The sequence below is a fragment of the Perissodus microlepis genome, chromosome 20 (genome assembly GCF_051167445.1).
Source record: "Perissodus microlepis isolate ML-2025 ecotype Zambia chromosome 20, ASM5116744v1, whole genome shotgun sequence".
Taxonomy (NCBI): domain Eukaryota; kingdom Metazoa; phylum Chordata; class Actinopteri; order Cichliformes; family Cichlidae; genus Perissodus; species Perissodus microlepis.
Window position 1 is genome coordinate 2,497,967 of NC_140480.1, and position 22,421 is coordinate 2,520,387.

At 42.0% G+C, this 22,421-nt stretch overlaps 1 protein-coding gene across 4 annotated transcripts in view; it reads left to right on the forward strand.

Moving 5' to 3' along the window:
- arhgef25a (Rho guanine nucleotide exchange factor (GEF) 25a) overlaps window positions 1-22,421 on the forward strand; it is a 44,114-nt gene that overhangs the window by 13,141 nt on the left and 8,552 nt on the right. For all 4 annotated transcript variants that reach the window (XM_084916809.1, XM_084916806.1, XM_084916807.1 and 1 more), the window contains 6 exons: window positions 15,426-15,733; window positions 16,240-16,350; window positions 20,014-20,138; window positions 21,285-21,351; window positions 21,771-21,874; window positions 22,081-22,150. In XM_084916809.1, coding sequence (XP_084772935.1) covers window positions 15,426-15,733; window positions 16,240-16,350; window positions 20,014-20,138; window positions 21,285-21,351; window positions 21,771-21,874; window positions 22,081-22,150 — 785 coding nt within the window. The remainder of the gene's footprint in view (window positions 1-15,425; window positions 15,734-16,239; window positions 16,351-20,013; window positions 20,139-21,284; window positions 21,352-21,770; window positions 21,875-22,080; window positions 22,151-22,421) is intronic.

A 22,421-nucleotide genomic window follows, 5' to 3' on the forward strand; every position in this document is an offset into this window, starting at 1 on the left:
AAGAATTTCCTCTTTATTGTCATTTTTTAAAATCATGACAGGCCGTCTTTGCTCTATTGTCTTGGACACAACTGTTTACGATGCATTTCCATCATTCATTGATTCCAAATAAAAAAAAAAGCCTGATTGACTTAAGAGGAAACTATCATGTGCGGTGTGATTCATTCCCCTACTTAGGCGTAATGGCACTTACTTGCAGGCCGGGTGATCACATGCACTATGCTATTATGTCACACCATATGTGTTCCTAGTGGATGCCTATCGCTTAGACCAGCATACTCACACTTGACTTTTCAATGGGTAAGCTAAAATAAGTTCAGCTGCTCACAGACTGAATGAGTCACACGGGACAGTCTTTAATTCTGAATCTGACCCGTTTGCTTATATGCAGAAAGAGACTGCAGCTGAATCAATGTGGCATCATGCTGGCTACCCTGCCGGACTTTTTTCACATCTTAATCAATATCCAGTGACACGAGTGCAGGGGCAGCAGAGTCCTTATTAAGTTAAGAATGTGTGAATGGGTGTTATTTGCACTGTGTGTGGATTTGTGTTTATCGCAATACCGACGAGCGCTAGAAGGTAGCAAGAGTTGGAGGAAATGTCTGACAGAAGAGCTGGGATTATTGATCTGGGCACTACTCATCGAGATGGAGAGGGCAGGAAGATGGACAGGTGGGGAGATGGGTTTAATGAAAGAGAAAGGCATGTATCATTTTAGCTCTGATACCAGCGGTAGTCTGCACAGCGCATTAGCAGATTGGCTTCCAGAGGGCCATTAGTGGGGCCTGCTTCCCAGCAAAGACTGTTGACAAACCATTTGAAAACAGATGGTATGCTTTGTCTTATATTGTCCACGGTGAGCTGAATTCACAGCCCAGACGGCATAAAAGCAGGTAACCTAATGATTTATCAAATGATTTATCTGAACAGAGAGTTTGAGTTTGGGGAAATATTTTGTAATATGTAAAGGAGAGGTGGAATGGACAAGTGGACAAGCACTGACAGCAAACGTCTGTTCACGCCTTTTTGAGCGAACTTTCAAATCTTGCAATCAGAGGACGGAATTCACATGCTGTAAAGACTACTGATGATGAAACCATCAATGTTCTCCTCACACACACACACACACACACACACACACACACACACACTGATAATGTTAGGAATTACACTCATGCAATTTGAGCTAACACGTCTTATCTCTTCTGTGGCACAGCCTCCCACACATCTAATGCTATTTGGGATGCACCCTCAAGTAAATCTAGCACACATACGTGCAGGCTGTCACAGACAGTAAACAAAACAAAGATAAGGATGGAGCAGAGTTAAGATCACACTTAAAGGCAGATACTGTAATAGGCAGACCATATGGGAAAGAGTACTTTTTATGCACATTTATATGTCTCAGTTATTCAGTGGTTTCTTTTTCATTAACATATTCCTCACCTGCTTTGTTCCACAACTGAGGCAACAAGCAGCTTTACCTGTGTGTGAGAGGGTAAAGGTCACATGGCAGCAGTCAGGGTAGGGCAACAACAACAGCAATAATAAAACTGTTTCCATCTATGGATCTGTCTGTGTCTCCATAAGTATGTTTGCCTTTCTGCTGCTGTCACTTATCTCTTTGTATTCCTCTTCTTTAATGATCCTCCAAAGAAGGAAAAGGGTCGGCGTTGTCTTGCATATGCATCTATATGTGTTCCCTTTGCATCTGAGAGCGTGTCTATTTGTGAGTGTTGGGGGCTGGTGTTGACTCATGCATGCAGTGTGTTAGGACAAGAATCCCCCACAGCAATGACACATACACTCACACACACAGACACACATACACACACATATATTTACATGGTTGAACGGCAAAGACAGGGTGAACGAAACCAAAGACAACCATTAAAAAAACAAAAAAAACCACCCCAAAACATACACTGATATATGTGTAAGTTTAAATTAGTTTCAAATTGAAAAAATGATTAGCATCAAAGGTCTTTGGGGCAAACTTGCATCATCTGTATCGCTGCCACAGTTCTGCATTCAGTCGTAGTAAACAGTTGCTGTGCATTCAAGCCATCGAGAAAATAAGAAGCAAAAACTCACAATAATCTCACACGACAGGCAGCGATTAAAATTTAGCTGCTCCACAATGTTCGGCATCAACACGCAGCTCGTAAAATAGAATAAATCACCGAACATTTATTTTTGTCCCTTCACAGATTAGTCAGTGCATGATGTGCTGCAGACCTCGAGGTGGTTGGGTTCAGTGTCTTGCTCAAGGAGACGCGCTTGCACATTTCATCAGTTTGGTCGCTGTCAGACAAGAACTTGATCCCCGCAGCGAACCTGGGACCCCGCGATGTACGAATACATTTTGATAACAAGTTGAGAGTGCTTTTGACAGAAAGCAGCACTGCTGGCAAATGCGGGGGGGCGGGGGGACCAGTGTGTCTTTTTATGTCTCAGCTAGAGAAACTTAGTTGTCATCAGCTTATAAGGCAGACTTCAGACATTATGGAAAAAGCAACAAAAATAGCTGAAATTGAAGGTATGCTAGACTGCCGTGGCTCAGCTCTGTGTTCAGCACTCTGAGATATTTTTAAACTTTGCACCCCAGCCCACCCTCCACCTCGTCATCTCTTCTTGCCCTCCCACCAAACCCCCAGCCTCCTTCCCAGCCGATCTCCACCATATTGTTTCTCTCTTGCAAAAGCGAAGTTCCCCAGCTGGATGAAGACCTCCTTCGACTCCCGCTCTTTATTAATTATTTTATTATCTATGGCCTTTCTCCTTTAAAACAAACACACATTTATATATGGATAATATATTTTTACCACGTCCCTTTCTTTCACAGTTCATTGTCATTTCCTTTTTGCTCTACTAAACTGCCTTGCCCTGACATATTTGCAAGGCTCCCACAGTCTTTCCTTCCCTTTTTTCTCTTCCTTAGGACTCTGTTTGTAAATGTGCAGAGGAGAAGAATGAGGGAACAAATTATGAAACACAGGAGTGCATTCCATACCTTGTTTAGAAAGAATTCTCCAACAGTGCAGAGGGGGAGAGGAGCGACTTCCCCCTGTGATTCTACCCCCACTTTCAGTCCATATGGCTCTTTTTATACCTGCCTCCTTTCGGGGGGGGGGGGGGGCTATAATGTTTGCTCTTGCTTTTCTAATACTCAGCTCTTGCTTTCATGGAGTTTTACTCCTTCTTTTTTGTGATCCATCAAAACAGCAGCCGCACTACAAAGACTTGTGAGTGGTGTGAAAAAAGTTTAATCTTTCGACTCTGTGCATCTTTTCATTTGGCAAGACTGGAACATGCTTGCTGTAAGTCTTAGCAACAGGTTGACTGCAATGATTGCTGTCGTGTCCCCTCTGGCTGTCAGAGTGAAGAGATTTTTTTTAAATTTTGGCTGCTCTGTTCTGCAGTTCTCTCCAGAGAATACTTCACAGAGGCCTCAGTGAGAAACTTTCCAAAACAGTGCACAAGGCAAGGCAACACAGGAGCTGAGCATCTTACTTACCTTGTGTTTAATCAAATTTACTGTTGGGACTGTAGTTCCTCGCAGCCTGGGATCAGCTTATAGAGCATTACCGTTTGGTTCACTTCTAACCTAAATTTGCCATCATGTTTGTCTCTGCGCCTCACTAGAGGATAGTTCTACGAGTTCATGGTTTATCAGTTGCACAAGAGTCTCTGGGGTATCTTAAAGGGACAGTTCACACCAAAATTTAATTTAAATGTTTTCTTTTGCCCGTTTTGGCGTCAGTTGACCAGTTATAGAAGTGTTGGTTGTAGCGATGTCTGTCATCTGTTCAGCATAATGGAAATTATGTTTTCATACGTTTAAAAAGCTGACCTGCTTAGTCAATAAAAAAAATGTGTTTTGAGCACTCTAATGGCAGCTATTATCCATCTACTGAATCATACCTGGGCCATGTCACTCTGCACATCTGCAAAGAGGATTGTGTTAGGGACAATGGGACAAGATATGATTATTGCTGTTGTGATGCTAGCTAGCTGCACACTTTGCAGTTTCTATATGAAAGCGCTCACAGCAGGGTTGGTGCATTTTTTTGTGCTGAATTGCTGCTGATTTTTTCCAAATAATTATTTGTCACTTTGATTTAGTTCCAATATAGCTGACAGCAGGCAGTTATGTCAAAACAAGTTTACATCAAAACAACCTGGATGCATGAATAATTCTACAGAATGTAAAAAATATAAGCAAAAATAATTTAGAGGTGAACTGTCCCTTTAAGCATTTGTAAATCCCAATGAATTAAAAATAGAGTTCTTTTCAAACTAATGAACAAACTTGTATGTTTTTAATGGGAATCCACAGCTAAGAAAAGCAAAAGATACAAGCAAATACTTCCATAAAGTTTTTTCATTGTTAAATAAGCTTTCCCCCGTGTTTCTGCCTTCTACACTGGACTGGAGAAGACAGCAAACCAAAAATTGACCTGTTTCCTTCTTATCGGCCAGCGACACACTGATTGTCAGTCAGGCACCACTGATTGTTACTATAGACACAGCTTTCTGTTCATAGCCTGCAGCCAATACGTAAGGATTAAAGCCACATCGGTGGACTCAAGAGAAAAACAATTTTAAAAAATGTAAAAACATCCTAATGTGTATTTAATAACCCCCCAAATCTTTAGAATAAGTTCTTATTTATGTGCAAAATTCACATTGTAGCAGCCAAACTAAGACTACTGTAGCTGTTACTTTATAAATGCCAAATTTAGAAACATTTGAGTGTCTGAGTGTGACTTTAAAGATTTGCTTTTGCCGTAACAATCTAATTACACTAGCTAATAGTTTACATTATTATATATATATTTGGCAGTACACTCAACACTTGCACATTTTCTATTGCTTTACTTAATGTTAATTATTCAGTTTCGTTAACCTATAGGAAAACTGTCCACCTGATGGATTTGGCACAGGTGGAACTGTGCCTCGGGTCGCCCTCAAACACTCAAATGGATTTTGCATATTGATAAGATGCCCTCTTAACAGCCATATGGAGAGCTCTTGCTCAAAATGCAGGATCTGATCGAAAAGAGACCAAAGCTGACAGCTGCAGATGGTTTTCTTGAATTCAGAATAAGCTTTTCAAAAGCATCCTTTGTGCCTCTGGCATTGTCTTACTAATAAGCATAAGCCAGGGAAACATTTGCTGGGTTGTCACTGTATGAATATTGATGCAAATCTACAGTAATCATTGTGCTTTGTGTGTGTGTGTGTGTGTGTGCACGTGCAAGCGTGTGTGTGTGTCACAGACAGGTATATGTTCACGAGTGTATTGCTATGTAAAACAAGACTGAGTGCGTGCGCCCACATGTGTAGGTTGATTTCTTGCTGATGGCTAATCTTTTGTGCGGCTGTCCCTCACTCTCTCTCCTTCTGGGTTTAGTTGCTATGGCAATAAGAGTGGGGAGAGGTGGAGAGCTATGGAAAGGAATGAGAATATGTGTCTGGAAAGCACATCAAGTCTGACTGAGAATCACTAAGCCAGCACATCTTTAGGTCTCGAGGTCGGAACTGTGTGCCCCATTACAATGAAAGCTGAGATATTTGTTTTTGCACACAAACCGCACACGCTTGCTCCAAATACACAACATGTTCTGAACGCTTGGATGCTCAGGATATCATTTTATGAGAGAGCATATCTGAGACAGGAGAAGTTAGACAGTTTTGTGTCAAATCAACAATTCACATTGTTGACTCCGTTTGTCATAAAGCCGTCATGGCTACTTGCAGTGCAGAGCACTGACCTTGTGCACAGCCAGTGACAAACAGCAAGAGCACAGTACTGGAGCTGTCAGGCAGACTGGGGCCAAAGGAGAGGCTCCACATACCCGCGACCCAGCGTGCATCGCAGCTCTGTCTCCAGCTCTCCTTGGAGGCCTCCTGACTGGCACTGCCATATGAAATCACAATCGCTTTTAATTTGCTCGTTGTTTTCGACCACCTCAGGCTAAATGGCAGCCTTGTTTTCCCTCAAACACAAGTGCCAGCCTTTTGTTCTCTGACTTTTTTTTTTTAGAGTGTGTGTGTGTCTGTGAATGCGTGTGTGTGTGACTAGATAATCATAGTGATGACCGACAGTACCCAGGGTGTGTGCTTCCTATTGCTAAAAAGGGTAAAAAGAGTAGTGATCATCACTGTGATTATCCGGGTGCACATGCATACACACACACACACACGCACACTGGCACAAGATATACACACAATTGCACACACACTAAATCAGAGTGCCATGCAGCGCCTGCAAGGTCATTTAAGTACTTTTCCAACCCTCATTTTCCCAAAATGCCTCAAAGCATTTTTCAGTGGACCTCATATAAAGACTGAACAATCTTATGGTTACTTTGGGAGCACGAGCGGTTGATATATATCCACCTACAGGAAAACATCCACCTACAGGAAAACATCCATTTCACAGTTTAGGTTTTTTTTTGTTCTTGTTTTGGGAAAAGAAAATTGTGACTGTGACGTTTTAAGCTGCTGCATACTTCTACTAAGCAGTTCCTATTCATTTCTCCATTATTTTTGTAAGAACAAATTGGCAGATATTTTATAATATAAAATATAAGCAATAAATTGACAGTTAAAATGTTGTCCAGCTTTAACAGCTACAGGGTTAAAGTAATGTAAAAATAAATGTAGCACTAGATATAATCAAATATAATTATTGATAGATTACATACAAATAATATCAAAAAATAAAAGCATAATGAGTCATTTTGCTTTTGGTGTGCTAGCGCTTCTTTACTAGAGCAAAACAGGCAGCTGCTGCGTTGATCTTCAGCCTCTGGGCCTCGTATTGTACATGTAACGTGCACAGTATCATTCATGATAAACAAAGGATGTCTGTTTAAATATTTTCTTCTTCTCTGTCAAATCTCAATCTCATATCTTCTTCTGGAGAAAGCTCCCCCCAAAAACAAAGTACTGTAGTAATTAGAGAAAATTACTTTGACAGTGTATCTATTTAAGGGGAAAAAACATGTCCGAACACCCTCAACTAGAGTTGGCTATTGTTTGAGATGCAAAGTAAGGGGAAAATATTGAGAAGCTTATCACGTATCAAGCTGACAAGGATTTATTTGGTCCATCTCACAACTTTAACTGATTATAAGAGGAAAGAATAGGGAAAAGGTTACAGCTGTCAATAGGTGGGCATCATTCAGAAACAAACCTATGGAGGTGGGGTGTTCATGTGTGTGAAAGATGTGGTCTACAAGAAATGAAATACTGAAAGTATTTATATGAATTTATAAAAATCAAATCCATTTGTTCTCTTTTTCTGCCTTCAAATTGAAGCTGTGCACTTTGAAAAGCAACATTTATAGCACATTTACCAGTAGGGATTAGACTTTATTAGTTTTTTTTTACTTATGCTACGGTCACACCAGGGGAACCAGGGGGTGGAGACCAAAATTACTGCAACCATTTACAATAAACTTGTGATCTCCTTGACTTCTAAGACAGTCAGTGATCTTCAAGGGGACTTTGATGCATCAAGATGGCGATAAAACTGCAATAACATGGAGTCAGTCTGCTGTCAGTCTGCTATCAGTTGACAGTCGAATGCACCTCGGCAATTACAGCTGATGTGTTTGTGATAGAAGGGTAATTAAATGTAGTAAATCAGTGAAAATTGCAAATCTGTTCTATCTGTTGCAAACCTGTTGCTGTCCACATGCACAGAGATTCAAATTAACTACTTACATTCAGAATACAGCCAAAATCTTAAATCTCTCAAACAGAAATTGACAAATTCCTCCAAAACTAGTGACATAATTATTGTTGGAAGGCGATTTAACTGTAAAATTGCATAGGTGCTCTGCAACATTGCTTTTAAATAAGAATATGATCAGAATAAAACCAGTTGGCAACCAGAGGAGTCGAGTCCCCTGTTACAAAGAGATGCACAAACAACAAGATGTTGCCAAATTGTCTGCATTTATTAAACTGGAAGGAAATTATTTGCAAACCTTCACCAATCTGAGAGTAATTGCAGTCAGTTTGAGTCAGACCACCACTGTTTGGAGACAGTTTGCTTCCCACCAGGCGACCTGTTGCCATGACTATTTGCATTTTGTTGCCGAATAGCGTGACTGAGGTTTGGGCTTGTACTGTTCAAATCTTTGTTTTCGCTTTCATACAATTGGAATTTTTTTAAACTTTAATGAGTGAGAAAGCTTGAGTTACATAGTAACTGGGATCTGGAGTTTAGCAGTTGCTGCATATGCAGGGTGTAATGACTGTCTTAGAGTAAGTAGAGCTGAGCTTCTGTTGCTTGAAAGTTTCTCCATTCGTAACAGTTCAGTGAAAGCGGGGCAGTAAATGACTTGACTCTGGCTCTTGATTAAATTATTGGATCATGATTTGTGAATATGGGACTTTCCATCTCTGAATACCTGTTGATCCTGTGGTGCTTCGTTAATAAATCTGTGTGAGTGTGAAATGGACCACACTGCAACCTTAATCCCCTGTATTTGATTCTGTGTATTTGTGGAGGTTTAGTTCCCCAGAGCATAAATGAATAAAGGCAGTGCCAAGAATCTGGCAAGTCTCTCTCTAAGTGGTTCTAGAGGAATGTCTGGAGTTTTCAAGGCCACTAACCGCAAACATGGTTCCAGTCTCTCACTGTACACTGCTGGGAGCTTGCAGACAGTCTCTGTGGTGAGACTGCCGTCACAGCCTCTTTTTTTAAATTGCAAATTAAGATTCAAGTTAAAAGAAAATGCTGATTGAAATCTCAGGTGAGATATCCACAACCTCCGCCACTTTGACTGCACTGCTATACTCCCACTGACCTGATTTTCACAGTCAGTGGCAGCAGTAGTGGTTTAGATCTGACTATCAATTAGAGCTGTTTCATAATCTCTCATCAGGAGAAGTGTCTGATTTACTCTTTCACATTGTTCCACAGACAAAAGGATTAATGCCAGCGTGTTTTTTTCGGTCTTGTTTTTCTGGTGACTGGCAGCACTTTGATGCATTAAACTGATAAAGAATATGCCATAGAGTCTGGCTGTGGGCGATGATGGCAGGAGACTGACTCTGATGGCTTGTTTGTGTGTCACTTGATGTGTCTAGCACATATTTCCTTCTGTGCTCTGGGAATAACAGTGGTGTGTGGATGTGTGTGTGCGTGCGTATAAACTAGGTCAGTAGGAGGACAGGAAACCACTGTTCACTTGTCTGACTGCAGTGTGTCACGCCAAAGGTTTGACACGAACACACTCACATATGGCACACACAAGGACAAGAGTTGAGCTGCTGCACATGTCTTTGTTGCAGTGCCCACAGTTAAAAATCAGCACAGTTCCTGCTTATGTGCAGTCAAGTGTATGTCGCTTGTGCCCTCATGGCCTTCCTTCCGCTCGTCTCGTCAGTGTTTCCTCCCATACTCTCACTGAACTTCTTAACTTTAATCACACTGGCATCTTTTTGCCCCTCTCCTGCTTAATCTTTATACAGAATCCCTGCTCTTCCCAGCAGCTCATCCCATAGCCTCTCCTTTAGACTGTCAGAGGATTCCTGAGGTTGTGGATTCAGTTGCTTAAGCCTTAATACCAAAACGAAAGATAAGAAAGGAGAATAAAAAAGGATTAAAAACTTTTTAAAAACATTATTTTTTTTACTTCTGTAGCTTTGTCTTCTCTGCTAGCTTGTTTTGCATGTCGAACTTGTGCTGCACTCAGCAGCTTCGGGGCAGTGCAGTGGAGGCCATTGCATAAGAGGAGGGAGCTGTGCAGTGTCCTGCTCCCAGTCATTATCTGAAAAACACTGCAGTGCACAGAGATGCAGAGGGTAAGAGTGCGTTAGAGTGCCAAACGGTGTGGCAGAAGGAGGAACTTATCGTAGAGAAAAAGGAGTCAGGGTGAAAAAGAAAGGAAGGAGGGAGGATTGAAGGAAAGGCCAGAAAAAGACGAGTACAATTTATGATTTTAAATGTTTCATTGTAAAAAGCACCTTGGTTAGAACATTTTGTGCTTCAGGTACTTGCCTCATGGTCTTTCAGCTCTTTCAGTTTGAACGTGAGTGCAGACCGGGTCCTGCTGGTTGATGGAAAGGGTGTCCATTTCCTCTGAGTGGGTGAAATGTAATATAGCAGCTGAGTCTAGGCTGAAGAGCATAAGGTGGAGAGGGCAGTGAGTGAGAGAGAAAGAATCGAGAAGATAAGTATGGTGTTGTGTTAAGAGTTGTTAGCAATGACGCAGGCGGGCACCTATGTGTTGATTGCCACAATTCCCCAGAGCTGTAAGCCACAAGGTGCTAGTATTGAATGGCAGCTCTAAGTTTGTCAAACTCAGCAGGATATTTGACATGTTTGCCACAGTGCTGAGCAGCAGGATGCTCGCCTCTAATGCTGTGTATTGTTACACTGACAGGCTGATGACTCTGGATAACAGGTTGACAGCCTGCACCTGTGCGCCCATCAGGAGAGCCTCTCTGAAAAAAAAAAAGCGTATGGGCACCTGCATGTCTGCCTATTTATTTTTTATTTGTGGAGTCCAGTAATGCCTAAATTGCCTATATGATCCCGAGAGGCATGGGATTGACAGGGAACTCCACAGTGGAGGGGGCTGTGAAGTTTGCTCCATTAAAGCCAACGCTTTTAGCCTGATTTGTTGGCTCAGCAGCACTCACCCTTCAGCTAATCAATAAACAGAAGTTAGAGCAGACTTCTTCTGGTGGACGACCACTTAGCACATATCTGTCTCCATCAATCACCTGAAAAGAGGGGAAAAGATTTGCTTTCTCATTTTTCTCTGCTTTTGCATTTCAGACATAAATGAAAGTAAATTTACTCTTGACTCATCCATCCATTCATCCATCCATCCATTCATCCATCCATCCATCCATCCATTCATCCATTCATCCATTCATCCATTCATCCATCCATCCAACTATCCATCCATCCATCCATCCATCCATTCATCAATCCATCCATCCATCCATCCATCCATCCATCCATCCATTCATCCATTCATCCATCCATCCATCCATCCATCCATCCATCCATCCATCCATCAATCCATCCATCCATCCATCCATCCACCCATTCATCCATCCATTCATCCATCCATCCATCCATCCATTCATCCATCCATCCACCCATTCATCCACCCATCCATCCACCCATCCATCCATCCATCCATCCATTCATCCATCCATCCATCCATCCATTCATCCATCCATCCACTCATTCATCCATCCATCCATCCATTCATCCATCCACCCATTCATCCATCCATTCATCCATCCATCCATCCATTCATCCATCCATCCACCCATTCATCCACCGATCTATCCATCCATCCATCCATCCATCTTCTTAACCAACTTGGGGACTTGGAGCCACAGGAGTCTATCCCACCTGGCATAGAGACAGGCAGTCACATGCTCTTATAGCTGTCTCTGCCTTTGATTCAGTCACATCTAACTCAAACCTTCATGAGAACAGTGAATCATAAGTTTTCCCTCTCCACATGACTGGACAAGCTGTGCCACATATAGTCATTAGATAATTCAATCAGCTATAAGTGAATTTAACTGTGGTAATAACAAATGGTTGACTGTGAACCACACAAAAAAGGACGGACGTGAAATTATGTAGTGTTCAGCAATCAATAGATTTATCAGACTGACCTTTAGAAAATTAATCATTCACTATATTGACAGAGTTTGATGATTGCTTAAATTTATTAGCATTCATTAAACAGCTGAAGATTTCTGCTTCTCAAACGAGTAACTCTATTTTTCCCCTTGGCTTGAATTATAGTTAATTGAACTAAACTGGGTTAGGCTGTGCTTGAGCAAACAAGACATTTGATGAAGTCACCTTAGGTTTAGGAAATAGTGACAGACAGTTATCTGTAGTCTTGTGCCAACTTATTAATTTCTTAATCTAGAAACCAACTGTGAGTTGAAAAAGAAAAATTGCTGCTTAGCTGTATTGACTCTGCAATATGTCTGTGAAGGTTCTCAGTCATCCAGGTCATCGTAGTCAAAGGAGCTTGCAAAGAAAAGCGTCTGGACTTCTTTAAGTTACTTGAAGACGTTTCACCTCTCATCCGAGAAGCTTCTTCAGTTCTAAGGTCAAATGGTGGAGAGTCCCAGATATAAACCTAGTGGGAGTATCCCCCCACAGAGGGACAAAAGGACCCCCTGATGATCCTCTAATCGCCTGAGCCAAGGTGTGAAACTGGGTGTGGGTCCCAATCAGCCAGAGTTTCGGGTGTGTTCATTGTGAAACCTGGCCCCACCTTATCATGCAAATTCCTGAGGTCAGATGGCCCAGGATGTGAGTGGGCGTTAAGGCGTCTGGGAAGGGATCTCAAAACTGGATTATAGATGGCAACTCGACACGACACCAACTCTCTGCCATCTATAATCCAGTTTTGAGATCCCTTCCCAGACGCCTTAACGCCCACTCACATCCTGGGCCATCTGACCTCAGGAATTCGCATGATAAGGTGGGGCCAGGTTTCACAACGAAACTCGGGCTGATTGGGACCCACACCCAGTTTCACACCTTGGCTCAGGCGATTAGAGGATCATCAGGGGGTCCTTTTGTCCCTCTGTGGGGGGATACTCCCACTAGGTTTATATCTGGGACTCTCCACCATTTGACCTTAGAACTGAAGAAGCTTCTCGGATGAGAGGTGAAACGTCTTCAAGTAACTTAAAGAAGTCCAGACGCTTTTCTTTGCAAGCTCCTTTGACGACTCTGCAATACCGTACAAATACTAATAGTGAAAGATGGCTCTCTTAAGTTGCCCTCTTAGATGATGTGGGCTGTCTCTTTTCTGTATTGTGACCGACCAACACTAAGAAAAATCTGGAAGTACTTTGCAACAGATACCCACTTGGCTACAAAGTTACACAGTACAGCAATTTTGGATGAGCCTCCCGCCCCGGCACTCGCTCATCCTCTCAGACAGCGAGTGGGCGAGTGGTGAAAACCTAGCATTAACAAATCACCACAGATCAGGGCAGCTTAATGCAGCCCTTTTTCTCCTGTGCCCTTAACTCTTAATTGTTATAAGCACATAAACAATAGTCTAGTTGCATTAACAAAATCAGCGCGGGTAATCTTTTCTTTGTGGTGCCATTATGGAGATGAATTTCACTGGGCACTATCAGCATGAAGCAAAGCAGGAAAAGAGTGGGAAGGATAGTCCCCACCCCCCACCCCCCAGTTTCCTCTTTGTAGGTGTATAACAGTATTAACTCCACTTATCTTGCAATGTGTGGGGCAAGCGGAGGTGGGTTTCTCTAAGGAGAAGCTCATCATCTCCCCTTACAGTTGTCTCACTGTTTCTGTGCAAAAGTGTTATTGATGTCTCCGTAATGGCTTGTATAAGGTACAAAGAATACATGATCAGTGGAAGTGCTCAGTTGCCATGGTGACAGATGTAAGGATAGTCGTTATAAAACCAGTAAATAATGTACGCTCTGTGCATCGTAAATCTGTACGTGTGACAGAGCTACTGTATCATCCTGATGCAAAGCCTCGAATCGGAGAGCTGCTCTGCCCTGTCTCCAGTCATTTCAAATTGCTTCCAGGCACTTCAGCGGTGTCAGTCTCTTTAGCCTATTTCTTCAGCTGATGCCTCAAGATAGTTAGAAACAATGTTGCTGGTTGTATCTCTGCACTTTGAACTGCAAACGCTGACCTGGCTAAACTTGAGCAGGGAACCTTGGGAAATACAAACCTCTGGGTCTGGCCCCGTGTTAGAGGTCAGGAGAGCTGGGTTGGGAGGGTGCACAATATCTCATGTGCTCTCCAGCGTTTTCACATCCTTTCTTCTCTCTGACTGGGGAACCTTCACAGATGGTGGACGCTTTGCTTCTTCCAGATGCAACCATAAATACAATGGCTCTCAGATGCATTTTGATATCCCAATAGTTCCCTGCAGGGTATAGCCATCTTTTTTCTTTAAACTTGTCTCCGTTCAGATGCTCATTCTGCTAGGCTTAGATCTCCTTATACACTCTATTTACAGACGTTTATATGGATATTTGGGTGGGAATTAGAAAGAAAAGTGGATGGGAAAATTGCATGATACATGCTGGGGAAAAATAGAGGAAATGGTATCTCTATGGTGGAAATACACAATGAGTTAAAGTCATTTTCTTAGTTATCACCTACCATTCACAAGTTTCTGCATTAGCAGAAATACGATCTTATTAGCATGACCTGTTTGCTCTGAGGTTAATGATTTGTCAAACACTGTGAGTTTTGTGCTGTGCAGAGCACAAAGCTCATTATTATTGATCAGTACTGTGGCTGCTATTGAATTTCTCAGACAAAGAAATTGAGTGAATAAAGTTGTGGAAATTCTTAAATCTTTTAATTATGAACACTGAACTAAGCTGAATAATTTAGCCTGGGTTTAAGTTTGCATCTTATTGCTGAGAACTGCAATAACAGACTGTGGCTCAAATAAAGCGCCCTGAAATCAGGTCAGTGTTGTCTTCTCATGAACAGATGCACAACATAAACTACAAAGTTTTTTTGGTTTTTTTTTACAAGTAATGGAAAATATTTTTTTCTTGAAAGAGTTTCAAGTGTCAGAGGATTAAGGCGCAAAGATAGATAAGAAATATGACTAAATTGTCACAGAAGGGATGAAACACTCCCAACGCACAGTTTAGAAGAAGAGCTCAGGACTGAGAAAGGCTGGAGAAAGGGCGGTAGGTTGATTGGCCAAGGCAAGATGGGAAAGGAAGACAATAAAGAAAAAACAAACAGTCCCCGGCAAGGAGCTCCCCTTCTAAAAAGGATTAAAGAGGATGTCCGGTCCCAGCTCAACCCCCCAACTCACTTCCCATGTCCTCCTGACATCAGTGTGCAGCAGTCGATCTGCAACTGCTCTTTAGTGTATTTTTGTTTCAAATACCGACCCTCATTACCTCTGCTGTCGGCCTTGCATCAGAATGTGGTCAAATAACGATGGCATGGACTGGTGCACAGCTCAGCAATGTAAAAAAAAAGAAGAAAAAAAGTCTGCTTTGCATAATGAAAACATCTTTTATAGTGTAGTTACACACCTGCACAGCCGTGTTTGTAGAACAGAAATTTATATTTCCGCCCTTTATTTTGATTTCTCTCGTTAATCTTTCACTCCTGGTGTGTTGACATGTGTTCTGCCTTCAGTTCTGCATCACCTCGCACACCTGCAGTTAAGCCTCGTCTACCAGTCAAGCGAGGGTTGTGTCCCTGAAACAAAATGCTCTTTTTGCACATTGGTTGAAGTCCACAGATTCATTGATTAACTTAAGTCTGTACTTGGAGCCTTTACTCTGCCTCATGACCCATTTAACCCTTATCTATTGATTGTTTTCCTTCACCAGTAACCTTTTGCTTCTCCTGTCTCTTTATGCCTTTTCTTCAGACTCGTATTCGGCAGCAGGCAGTGAGGGCAGCATCTCCACCTCCGTGGCGTCGCTGCCCCCACAGGCATCAGGCAGCTCGGCCCCCAGCTCCCCGGGCTCCAGGCGCTCTGTGAGCACCCTTAAAAAATGGCTCACAAACCCTGTCCGCAAACTTAGCGCTGGATCCACCGCCAAAGGAGAGCGTCAGGTCCGCAAACTTGAGGGAAAGCCTGCATGTCTTCCATCCCACAGCCAGAACCAAGATATGGGGAGCCTCCCAAGGCCTGTAGAGAGTCTCACCATCTTGCCTGTCACCCACAGAGAACCGGTGAGAATTTTTTCGATCATACGAACTAATCAAACAAAGCTTTGCCTGGTGAGTTTTGCAGTTCCGTTCTGCACATTTCACATGAACCGCCTCATAAGTAAACTGAAATTATTACTGCACCTCGTTAACAGTAGGTATTTGTATAAACTGGTTGTGATGCATGCAAAACTTCATTCTTGGGTAAACACAAATTAGAACCAACATCTTGACCACACTTGTTTACTTTAGGTAGCGCAAGGTTGTCAGTGGAGAAGCAGGTTTGATGTAGAGTTAATCCCCGGAGGAACAAGTACCATGTCAGTTAGCAGTGTCACTGTGAATGACAGCAGCATTGCTGGCTCTCCCTGCAGTCTCTCACCCTACCCTGTTCTCTTATGTGTCCTCTTTTTCTTTTTAGAGCCGCCTGTGTCTCTCTGTGCCAGAACACATACGCACGCAACAGATTTTGTTATTCTGACACTGCAAACGTTTGTGTGTGTGTGTGTGTGTGTGTGTGTGTATTCCAGGAGTGGAAAGATGGCCTGGCAAGCCCTGAGGACCTGTCACCAGCTACTCTACAGTCACCCAGCTGCATAACTGACTCGCTGATTGGCTGCACGTCACTGCCAAACGCCCAGGTTTGCCATCTTGATATGCTATCAAAATAACACCCAACCCTGTCCTGTTATATCTCATATCACATATGATAAGTATCGCATAGAAATGACACCAAGCAGAACTTATACGTTGCTAACTTAAATGCAGTTAGTAATCTTTTGAAAGGAGGCCTGTTTTATATGATCTAGTAGCTGGCTATGAGATTTAAACTATGAAAATAATCCATTACCAATTCAGTTTAGCTGACAGTCTCAGAGAGGAGTAGAAATAATACTCTCAGTGAGGACGTAGCCTGGTGGGGAGGTGACATCAGCGCTCTTTGTCTCCATGGCCCTCCAGCCAGAGCTGGAAATGACTAACTCCACTGCTGCTGGAGGAGCTCAACGATGAAGCAACATGAGCACACAAACACACGTAGGAGGGCTGCTTTTTGTAGCCACATATGCTACATACATATGCAGACATATATATGTGTGTGTGTATATATATGTACACAAATACAGACATAAAGCACACATATGCACAGATGCATATGGAGACAAACTCTCAGACCAGATCGAAGCCCCGAGGACCAGAGGGCAGAATCTGAGCGTGGCCAGTGTGATGCATGACTCACATTCAACATGTTGCAGAAGGACATGCCTGGAGATAAATAAGAAACGGCAAATGTGGTGAAAGATGACTTCACTTTTAGAACAAAGAAATGCTTAACAAAGAAGCGAGCCCGTCTTCATTTCTCCATCAAACTGCTTGTGGCAAAGGAGTGTCTTAAGCTGGCTGGTCCCTTTTTGCTGCTAGAAGCTCGCTGGAAAATGGTGTTTGTTTGAACAGCGGGAGTGTTGCGTTAACCTGCGGTGCCTGCGTCCCATCAACAGGAAACAATAACGATGTCTGAGCATTTAAACACTGTGAAGTGTGTCCTGTTGTTGAATCAAGACCTGGGCACTTAAACTATAATTTCAACCTCAACAACACTTTGAAAGACAATAGCGGGATTACATCAGAGGGATGAGGTCAGCGCTGTGGTGTTTTTACTGCCAGTGTTTGGTAGGAGAGCGAAAGCTACACACAGGGAGAGAGGTGGTGTGAGAGAGATTAAATTATGTAGGTCAGTCATCTCCGATGGTTCCTGTCATCTACACCACCTTCTCCGCCAACGGGCTCAGTGTTAAATGCGCTGCTCGTCTCCCCCACCCACCTTTTTTTTAAATAAAACTATAGTGTTTTTGATCAAGCACGGGAAATTTCTTACGATGTCCGCAGGTCTAACAAGCCGCTGTGTTAAAAAACAAGCCGGAACAAATGATCAACAGATCTATTAAATCACTTTTTCCTGAAAAACAGCTTGTACAGTCTCTGATCTTCACTCATAAAAAGTATCAAACAGAAAACTCTTAACTAAAAGAATAAACTTTAAATCAAACCGGGACAGAAACTGTGAAAAGAGTTATGTGGTGCATTTGTTGTGAGCGCTCTTCAAAGCCATCCTTTGCTGTGTGACACCGGCGTTATTGCTGTTAAATTAGATTTTTCTGCACTTGAGACATAATGAAATCACCCAACTCTGTTTGTATCACAGTATCATAACTTTGATGGGCACTTGTGTGCATGAGGATTGCTTTGCCCCATCCCTTATAAAAATAAAAAATTGCTGATGCCACCTCTGCAGTGGAAAATACAGTTTCAAGCACAGGCCGTAATACCTATATTACAGTTTAAACAATCACATTTTAAGCCACACAGATTCATGTTTCCTTACATGAGGGCCTTTAAATTCACTTTACTACTGGTGCTTTGCAGCAGTCTGTGTTCTAAGTGAAGAGTGCAATCAAAAGTTGGTCCACAGCTATAAATATGAAATAACAAAAGGCAGATATAAAATTAGCAGACAGATATCAAATTATGGACTATTTATTTATTAGATTATAACACTGTGCTTTAATCCAAGACAAAAATATAGTCATAAACCTCTACATGCAAACATCCTTTTTTTGTTCTCATATCCAGATAATTACACTTTTATAATAAAATTCTTCTTTGACTTCTACACATAAAACTTGGACCTTGTATTTTTTTTACCCATAGAAAAAAACAAGTTTTGTAATCACTTCGCTCTCGACTGAACTTACTTGCTTGGCAAGGTTTGGCCTCGATTTATTCTAAAACTGTTGTCAGTTTATTTCGCAGGCTTCTGGCTAGAAAACAAAACTTACAACAGAGAGAGACAAGGGATTTTTTTTCCTGTGGGTTTTGCCACAGCACACCTGGAAATGATCAGGGAGCCAGGGAGACCTGTCAGCTAGGCTGGAGCACTCCTAGCGGGGCAAGACGAGCTGGGGGAGAGAGGGTCTTCGTGGAGCCTCTCTGTCTCTCTTACTTGGCTTTGTCTCTTTCACACGCACCACTGTGACACGACAGGAAGCTCAAAACTTCTTGATGGCAGCAAGTTTATCAAGGGGAACGCAGGTGAACAAATTGAACTAGACCAGAGGAGAAAAGCAGAGTCTTGTCCCTCTTTCCGTTTGCTTATATGTGTATCAGTCCAGCCGTGAATTTATTTCTCTTTTGGGCAGCCTTCTGCCAGGCGGGTCTGAGTGATTAGGTGTGTGTCTGGTGGTTTGTGTATGTGTTTAAGGCGGGGTGGTTCTGCTTGACTGGGACAAGGGGACACTGGGATTTAGGTAAAGACAGATGGCTGCCCCTATAGGTTTCCGGAGTCAGGAGAGAGTGAAAAGGCTAAAAAGAAATGCTTTAAAAATAGAAGGAGCAACTTTTTAAATAGATACAGTTAGACGGACATATTGTAGTGAGGTTTTATGACAATTTAAAAGGGATAAGTGTGCTTATCGCGAGAGAGAATGCTAATATAGACAAACTAAGGGTTGTCTGCAGATGTTAAGCACGTCTCTGTTGAGTTAGTCATGACTTAAATCTTTGCAGGCCCTCTTTGCGGTGTGCACAATGACTCTATATTTGCGCTAGAACCCCCACAGGAAATTATATCAATTCCAGGAAAAAGCTTGAAAAAGGAGGTCACGTATGTACCACATGAACACAATCAATTAGATCGCAGTAACCCTGGGTTTATCTCAGGTACAACGTGGCCAATAAGGCAGGAAGTACTAATGTAAAAGCTGCTGTTCAGTTCAGTTCAGTTCTTTTTTTATTTCAAACATATACACTCACCAACGTTTCATAAAATCATTCCATGCAGTTGTTTGAAAAGGAGTAGGCAGAAGTATATACTTAATGTAAAAGCTGCTGGTGCCAAGTTAAACCAAAGGGTTAATATATAGTTTGTTTGAATTCCCAATTGGCAAATGAATTTATTAATTTAAACTTCAATAGTGTAATGCCACAAAACACAGGTTTGTTCTAAATGATTATCAGGAACAGCTTTATTTATTATCTTCTACAAGCACAGGGCCCTTTCCCCCCCTGACTCTTTATCTGTTTTTTTCTATGTGTGTCACAGCATGCATCATTAACAACAACAATCTGAATCAGATCTTTTTATCATTCAATCTCTGTTACTCGTGTCTCTCCGCGCTCCCTGGTCACCCTGGCAACCTGCATCATTACCATTTCTCTCCTGCTCTTTATCTCCCTTTGTTTACTTTATTCCTGGCATGATCCACATTACCTTTGATAAACAGTTTGTCTGCCTGTCTCTTCCTCCTCAGGACACGCAGTCCATCGGTGTTCTGCCAGATGACAGCGAGTCCGTCTTGATGGACGACACCTCCAGCCAATGGTCAGCTGCGGCTGACACCGAGGAGGAGAGGAAGAGTGCCTTAGAGAAAAGCATGTATGTGTTTCAGACGTCACTTAATTTATGCCCGATGGCAATTCGGGCTGTTGTCCATTCTTTAAATAAATGTGTTGTCTCAAACAGCAATATATTTGAGTGCAGCTGCTCTTAGAAAGCGTTAGCACTTGCAGCTCAGCTTACAGCCGAGATGCAGCTGAGTGCGTCTCCTTGCAGAGAGTCATGGGGCATTGCATGTTGAGTTGATGGTGGAACTAAATGACAATTTCACTTATTTTGAGGATTTTCTACAAATCACTGTCTGACTTATAAAAGAATATGCAGTGTAATCACTAAGATTAATGGTGCCTTTGTTCCATTTGGCTGCTTTATTTTCAGGTTCATTGCGACACTTTACTTGGACACTTCAAATAACTGAGCCATTGTTAATATGTTTGATGGTCCTTTTCCTGCTATGACAAGATAAATGTCTGTTCAGAAGCACCTACAGGGCAGGTCACTGCACCAAAGAAGAGAAAAGTAAAGCTTTTCCTTTTACTAGTCTAAAAATTCAGATTGACTTCTGAAAAAAACGAAAGGAATAACAATAATACTGAAGACAGACACAGTGCTTTAAGACGACTCATATAGTAAGTACTGATAGTTTTAGCTTGAAGTTTATTTGTGAAATATGTTTTTAGGTGGTAAAACTGTAATGATTTATGTGGATCATCTTACTTATCTATTGAGCTTTAAACATTACTATTATTACTAGTAATGTTTACTATTACTAAGCATTAATTAGCAGTTATCACATGACCAACGCTCCATACTGTGGTCATGACGTGGTATCTTAGCTTTCCTCCTGATAAAGAGTGCAAGGCAGTCACAAGTCATGGGAAACATAAACATAGGTGTTTATTTAAATTTTGCACGTTCAGCTGATCCTCAGTTAATAATTCTGTTAGCTAATTAGATTTATTGGACTTAGAGTGTATGGTCTGAATACTTGCTGTGTTTTCTCTCTAGCTTGTACTAAATCACATATTCATTTCCAGGAAACTCCTTATAAACTTGTTATTATTATTTCCATTCTGGAAATATATTAGGAAACTGGGACCTGTAAAATGAAGTGTTTTGCAGGGTGCAGAAAGAATTCAGTGAGATAACCCTAACCATAATCTTTCCTCATTTATATTTTTATAGGTATGTGCTGAAGGAGCTTATTGAGACTGAGAAGTACTACGTGTCAGACCTGGGGCTCATAGTGGAGGTAAACCACCGAGTCTGAACACACAATCTCCCTGACAAAAAGGAGCACGCTTAGTCATCCACCCAGTCTTTCAAAGCGAGCTCTAAAGCTTAACCATCACAGTTCTGTCACTTTACTCCACACTTCGGTCTGCCTCCATCACACCATCTCCAAACTTAAGCAGATTTTGTGAATTATTAGCGTGAGGAGTGTTATATTGCCATAACACTCCATCTCCTAGTGCTGAAAATAGCTCAAGATATTTTGGTTCAGAAATGAATTCTTGCCATCTGAAGGTTAATTAAAGCTCCATAACAGTGGGTGTGTGATTGCTGCTCTTTGTTATAACAACTTCACTGTATTTACTTTTACTGTTTTGAGCCAGCTGCAGATTTTTGCAGGACTTAAGAAACAACGGCTGCTTTCTCTCCTTTTTACAGGGCTACATGGCCACAATGAGCGCCAAAGGTGTGCAGGAGGACATGAAGGGAAAAGACAAAATTGTTTTTGGGAACATTCATCAAATATTTGACTGGCATAAAGAGTAAGTCCCTATTTTTTTTCTCACGGAAGTGAGAGGAGGAAAGTGTGTGAAAAATATACACTTGCTCTAACTGCATGCAAAATGAAAGGCAAACAATAAATTGCAGAGTACGTTCTTGTAGCTCAGAGAGGACAAAGGAAAAAAAGTGCAGGAGGGAAATCTGACCTTCCGTTTTGTGGATGTGTGTGTGTTTTTCCTCTATGTAGCTACTTCCTGGGAGAGCTGGAGAAGTGTTTGGCAGAGCCAGAGCGGCTGGCTCAGCTCTTCATTAAACATGTGAGTATGGTGTAAAGACACACACACAAATGCAGGTACGCACATAGTGCACGTGTCTAGGTCTACTTTTTGTGCTGTTTGGAGTAAAGGTAAAAAAGAGCTACAGAAAACAAAACACAGAGCTCCTGCTTATCCTTTACCGTACCTCTTTCCGTCTCTCTCAGCTGCCAACATCTCTCCTTCCTCTTCCCTGTTACTGATACGTCTTAGTCAGGCTGTGTTTTTACAAGCGTGCACATGGCTAACAGACACACACACATGACACGCTGTC